This window comes from Rutidosis leptorrhynchoides, chromosome 1 (assembly GCF_046630445.1).
Source record: "Rutidosis leptorrhynchoides isolate AG116_Rl617_1_P2 chromosome 1, CSIRO_AGI_Rlap_v1, whole genome shotgun sequence".
Classification (NCBI taxonomy): domain Eukaryota; kingdom Viridiplantae; phylum Streptophyta; class Magnoliopsida; order Asterales; family Asteraceae; genus Rutidosis; species Rutidosis leptorrhynchoides.
In genome coordinates this window covers 445,515,968-445,522,559 of record NC_092333.1, presented here as the reverse complement: position 1 = coordinate 445,522,559, position 6,592 = coordinate 445,515,968, and the positions used below count along the sequence as shown (strand labels likewise).

The window sequence follows — 6,592 nt, the reverse complement described above, 5'->3', positions numbered from 1 at the left end:
TGTTCAGTTGATGATTGTCATGCTAGTTAGAATTGCATAACTGAATTATCTGTGATCCTATGTGCACACAGTGTGTTCAGACACCAACCGAGGCGGCAAGGTAGGGTTCGTTTGAGGTCGATCGTGGAAGCCTGGTTGGGTCCTGGAGTTACTGATTGTTCAGTATAGCATAGAAGGACGCATGTGTTGCGTCTGGACGGTTATGCAGTGGATTCAGTAAAGCGGACTATCGGTAGACTGTAGCCTGATTAGCTAAGTCGTGTGCTCGTACAAACCACCGATCCTCATATTGTTATTTGTGGCTGTTGTATGCTAGTTCAGGACGGTAGCATGGTATGGCCTTTGTATGTTCAACTCTTATTCGATTATGCTAGTTCAGGACAGTAGCATAGTGATGACCTTTATATGTCAGCACTTAGTTGTTTGTATGCTGGTTCAGGACGATAGTCTAGAGATGGCCTTTGCAGGATTAGTACTTATGTGTGTATCCTGGTAGGACGTTAGCATACTGTTGTGCTTTCTGCTGATTGATGCTTAAACTTGATCAGTTAGATAGATCACATTCACTTAGCAGTTGTGCTAATTCCCCACATTTTCACCCTTGCAGGTTCAGGTTGTGCATGTAAGATTCAGGGTGAAGATGAGTTGCTGAAGATATGTTTGACGATTTGGAACTCTGATGTCGAGTCTTTTATTACGTTTGTCTGAATTTAATTTAATACCCGATTTTGTAATTATAACAGACACTTAATATTTGTGATGATAATAATGTAACATAATACATGTGTTGTTTTATACGGATGTTCGATTTCTAAATAGGTCATTTTCGCTGTGTTTAAAAAAAACAGGGTGTTACAATTCTCCTTCTCGAACATGAAACCTATAAATCAAAATATCTAATAAATAATAAAAAAGAATTAAAAGTAAAATTAATTTTAAATCCACTTTTACAAATCAATTACAAATCTACGAAGCAAGTTAAACCCATATACTGTGTATGAACCCTACAAAATTTAGTGTATATTGAAACTGACACTTTTCTTTTTTGACCAAATTTATACTAAAGTAAATTAAGAATACGCCATGGTGACGAGACCATTAGCAATTGACGGAATAGTGTTTAATTTAATTAAAAATTAGAAATATGGCTACATCTCTTGGGGAATAGGGTTTTTAATGAACTATAATACTCTTTCGGTGTAAGTTTTGTGTTTTTATATGAAACAAATAGATAAAAGGACTAAATTGTCCTCACATGTGTGACACATGTGAAGGGTTAATCATTAGCAATTGACGGACGTTATTATGGGGTGCCAACCACGTAACTTAAGCAAAGCAGAGGTACCAACGACGTAAAAAATAAAGTTAAGGTTTTGTGATGTAAATGTAAACAAACTACAGGTACCAACGGCGTAATTTTTTCAAATCAAAATCAATTAAAGTTTATAGATAAAATACTATTTTAATTTACTAAATGACTTTTTGGTGCCGTTGATCCCTCAGTTATACACCAAATAGTGAACAACGTCCCTTTCGTTTTTTTTCTGCTTACAGCATCCCTCCATTATCACATTTAAACATACCGCGTCCCTCCGTCAACTTTTCGTTAAAAATGTCCGTTAACCCTTGTCATGTGACTTGCATGTGAGGGTAAATTCGTCCTTTAGTCTTCATCTTCATCTTCTTCACTTAAATAGAGGGACTCACATCTCACATGTCTGGTAGATGACATAATTTAACGAAAAAATTAACGATTGTCAATTTTGAGGACCAACCGCGTAACTCAAAAATTAACTATCATTTTATTTTACTAAGAAAAAATCGAAACAACATTTTCATCCAAATTCATCAAATCAAACGAATCATATCTCAAATTAATATATATATTCGTTACTTTATCATTTTATTTTACTAAGAAAAAATCAAAACAACATTTTCATCCAAATTCATCAAATCAAACGAATCATATCTCAAATTAATATATATATATATATATATATATATATATATATATATATATATATATATATATATATATATATATATATCGTAATAATAACTCTAAATTGAATGAATGAATTACATCATTTTTGTCAATATGTCATCACACAAGTTAGATTTAAAAAAAGTCACACATTTGTTAATATCTACTATTAGACCACTTATAACCGTAACGGTGACGTGAAGACAAATGGTATTTTTTTTTTTATTTTTTTTTTGTGTGTGTGTGATGTGATAATCTTATGAAGTGAAGGTAAATAGTATTTGTCAAGTTTTAGTGACAAAATTTTGAGTGATGTGATAAAATTAATTTGATTGAAAATTTGGTGGGAAAAAGAAGATATTAATAATACATATAATAAGTGTTAAATTTTGATTGACTGATAATTAATAAAATGCTAAAAAATTTCGTCGTTTCGGTGACTAACGCCTCTCGGGCGTCAGATTTGACACCCCATTAGAGGAAACATCAAATCCTTCCATGTCATCTAGCGCCACAAATTTAACGCTACTTTATGTTTGGTCTTAACTGCCATATTAATAAGCCAAGTTACCTAACATCCAAAATTATGTCCACATATATCCAATATTATGTTGTCATTGTGACATGATGTGTTCTACTTAAATGAACAACAACATATTCAGCCTTTCATTATATTATATTGTTCTCCAATCTCCATTGATCTACTAGCTCGATCGGTTTGGTTAAAATTTCGAGCACATATGGAGCGCTTGCCGGAAGATTGCATAGCTCACATACTCTCCTGTGGGTCCCCTCAGGATGCATGTCGGTTCGCATTGGTGGCGTTAATGTTTAAGAACGCTGCAGATTCAGAGATATTGTGGAATAAGTTCTTGCCATCTGATCACCAAGAAATCATATCCAAAAGTTTGTGTCCGGTTACGTATAAATCAAAGAAAGAACTGTTTTATAAACTTTCTAGTCCTCTTCTCATTGATGGTGGCCTCAAGGTAATAAGAGTATAATACTCCGTATAATATAACTAGTTATGCTACATTTTCTAATTGAAAATGATTTTCATTTTACCGTTTAATCGCAACAATTTTCATAATAGTTTAGAATTGTGATACGTGTCACCCACTTTTTTCACTCCTAAACGGTAAAATGATTTTACCGTTTCATAATTAGTTGATCAGATGAAACGATAGTATGATTAATCATTTATTCTTTTTAAGTTAAGCGCGCATTATATTCTTGTTTTCGTATAGAAGGTTTGATTAACGAGTTTTTAATTAAATAGACGTTCTCGATAGACAAAAGAACAGGCAAGATATCATACATGTTAAGCGCTCGAGAACTTTACATTGCTTGGTCAGGCAATCCTCTGTTTTGGTGTTGGAAACCACTAGTTCAATCAAGGTTTGTAACTAGTATTAGACGTGTATATGCATAATCATTAATTCTTTGTAGTCTCTCTGCTATTTTATTTTAAATTGTCTTAAATTAATACTTCACTATATAAACAGATAAATAAAATGTAAAAAATAAAGGTTACAACTGTAAAACAAACAAAAAATACATTGTAATGGTAAGATTTCAAATCGTGTGTTTTTTGTCTGGAACTTATTTATTTGAGATGGAAGAAGTATATAATTAGTATCGGTAGATATTAACCACGGATAATGGTAATTATGACGTGGAGTGGAAGTGAGGATTTTTTTGGGGGAATGACCCTAAAATGGCAAAGATAAATTTGTAATGGAGAAGGTTATTGGAGAGGGTTATAAGTGATGTGCCAAAATATAGTTCAAAGGTGGGTTAAAAGTTATGAAAATGTAGAAAAAAAATTAAAATAATAATAAAAAACAACACACGCTACTCACCATCTTCGTTTGTTAAACACCAAATTCACCACAAACGCCCCATTACATTACATGTATTTGTGGGCGTTTCTCATGCCACCAAAGCGTGATTTTAAGCACAAATGTTGCGTTATCTATGCTCTTAGATTAATTATACCAAGTATAACAACTAAATTGTGCTAATAATATTTTTTGGTTATACGTGGTTTCTGATCCACTTTACGAGCCGACTAATCCCTAGGTAACTTTGGCTTTGCGAGCAGTCCGAAATTATCGTGGGTGAACCTCCGTGACCACGAAGGGATTAATTTTTCAGCTTTATAGATTCGAACCTATGACCTCCACTGTAAAAAGGTAAAGCCCTGACCAGTCCACCACCATCCGTGGTTGACTAATATAGCAAGTCTAATAGCTAAAAATACTAATTATATAGAAAGACTAAATAATACATGTATACCACTCCCTCAGTTCCAAATCTATTGTCTTCAGACAAAAAATACGCAGTTTTAGGAAATTTCACTAACTTCATTCTCCACCAATAATATATATTCTCTCTCCAGATTAACCTCTTTTAATTTGTTGAAAAATAATCTGAACAATTAATTTGGAACGTCCCAAAATGAAATAATGGATAATAAATTTGGGACGGAGGAAGTAATACTGATGATGAAAGTACTTCATTTGTTTATACGATATAACTATACTAACTTTTTAAATTTTAATAGATTTGCTGAAACTGTGGAGCTTAGAATGACGAGTTGGCTTGAAATACAAGGAACGATCAGCACAAAAATATTGTCATCAAATACTAAGTACGAAGCGTATCTAATTTTTCAAGTGTCACATCATCGTGCTTACGGTTTAGATGTTCAACCAACCGAGGTTTCAATTGAAGTAGGCAAATTATGTTCATCAAGAACGGTAATATTAGGTCACTATGAACACACGAAGAATTCGATTAAGTACTCTTTTTGTTCAAACAAAGTTGAAGAAGATCTGAAGCACTCAACATTTGGATCAGAGTGTTGTGAGCGAAACGATGGATGGTTAGAGATAAAATTCGGCGATTTTTACAATTACGAAAATGAGAAAGAGGTTAAAATGAGCTTAAAGGAAGTTAATGGTGTTCATTTGAAAGGAGGACTTATTGTTGAAGGAATTGAGATTAGACCTGCTGCCTAACCATGATTTATTATTATTATGTTATATATTTTATATTCTATAAAAGAACATGCATTTGACATGTGCTTTTAGTTCTTGGAAATATGGAATCATGGTTCATATAATTGGTTCTTGAAATGCAATACCGATCATATTTTAAAATTCCATATTCTATTATATATTTAAGGGTGTTCATCGGTTCGGTTTTCGGTTTGTTCGGTTTATTCGGTTCGGTGTATTCGGTTTTGAAACTTTTTTAGGTAAAACCGAAAACCGAACCGAAAACCGAATTCAAAGTTAAAACCGAACCGAACCGAAAACCGAATTTGAATTCGGATTCGGTTCGGTTTTCGGTTAAAACCAAATATTATGAGAAAACTGAGAACGATGGTAGTTTAATTGTGGCGTTACCGATGTCTTAGTTATTTATATCCTAAAATGATGACGTACTATTAAATTATAAAGAATTCGAAGATTTATTAATATTTACAACTTAATTATGACGTTTACTGCTTCTGTTAATAAGAAGAACATAATAATTTGAGTAACATAATTATAAGGTGAGCTACCAAATCCTCATATGGGTGAGAACATATTTTATTGATTGGATCCCAAATTATAATGACATTAAAACATAACATATACAAATTAAATATTTAAAATTTTTGAATTTGGTTTTCGGTTAAACCGAATTCAGAATTTTCAAAACCGAATACCGAACCGAAAACCAAATTCAAATTCGGTTTCGGTTTGACTCGATCCGAAAACCGTTTTTAAAATTCGGTTTGGTTTTTTTCCAGTTTGGTTTCGGTTTGGTTTTCGGGTTTCACGGTTTCAAACCAAATACTGACCACCCCTACTGGAGGCTATTGGAGTTAAAACGGATGATGAAGATAAAGCTCTGAGGTTGATATTATCTTTATCATCGTCCTATGAGCACATGAAACCTATACTAATGTACGGGAAAGAAACATTGAAGTTTGAAGATGTTACTAGCAAGCTCCTATCCGATGAAAGGACCCGTTCATATACATTATAAACGATTCACAATAGTTGATTTCATTTCGAGGTACTTGATGTAGTGACCCGAACTTTTCCATGTTTATATATATTAATTGAGATTGATATTTACATGATTAAATGTTTCCAACATGTTAAGCAATCAAATTTGTTAAGACTTGATTAATTGAAATATGTTTCATATAGACAATTGACCACCCAAGTTGACCGGTGATTCACGAACGTTAAAACTTGTAAAAACTATATGATGACATATATATGGATATATATATAGTTAACATGATACTATGATAAGTAAACATATCATTAAGTATATTAACAATGAACTACATATGTAAAAACAAGACTACTAACTTAATGATTTTTAAACGAGACATATATGTAACGATTATCGTTGTAAAGACATTTAATGTATATATATCATATTAAGAGATATTCATACATGATAATATCATGATAATATAATAATTTAAAATCTCATTTGATATTATAAACATTGGGTTAACAACATTTAACAAGATCGTTAACCTAAAGGTTTCAAAACAACACTTACATGTAACGACTAACGATGACTTAACGACTCAGT

At 32.3% G+C, this 6,592-nt stretch overlaps 1 protein-coding gene across 1 annotated transcript; it reads left to right on the top strand.

Moving 5' to 3' along the window:
* The first annotated feature begins 2,704 nt into the window (after positions 1–2,704).
* On the top strand, positions 2,705–5,007 carry LOC139902982 (F-box protein PP2-B15-like). The gene is made up of 3 exons (XM_071885719.1): positions 2,705–2,973; positions 3,264–3,382; positions 4,551–5,007. The coding sequence occupies exons 1-3, from the start codon at positions 2,725–2,727 to the stop codon at positions 5,005–5,007; spliced, it is 825 nt and encodes a 274-aa protein (XP_071741820.1). The 5' UTR covers positions 2,705–2,724.
* The last annotated feature ends 1,585 nt before the right edge of the window (positions 5,008–6,592 follow it).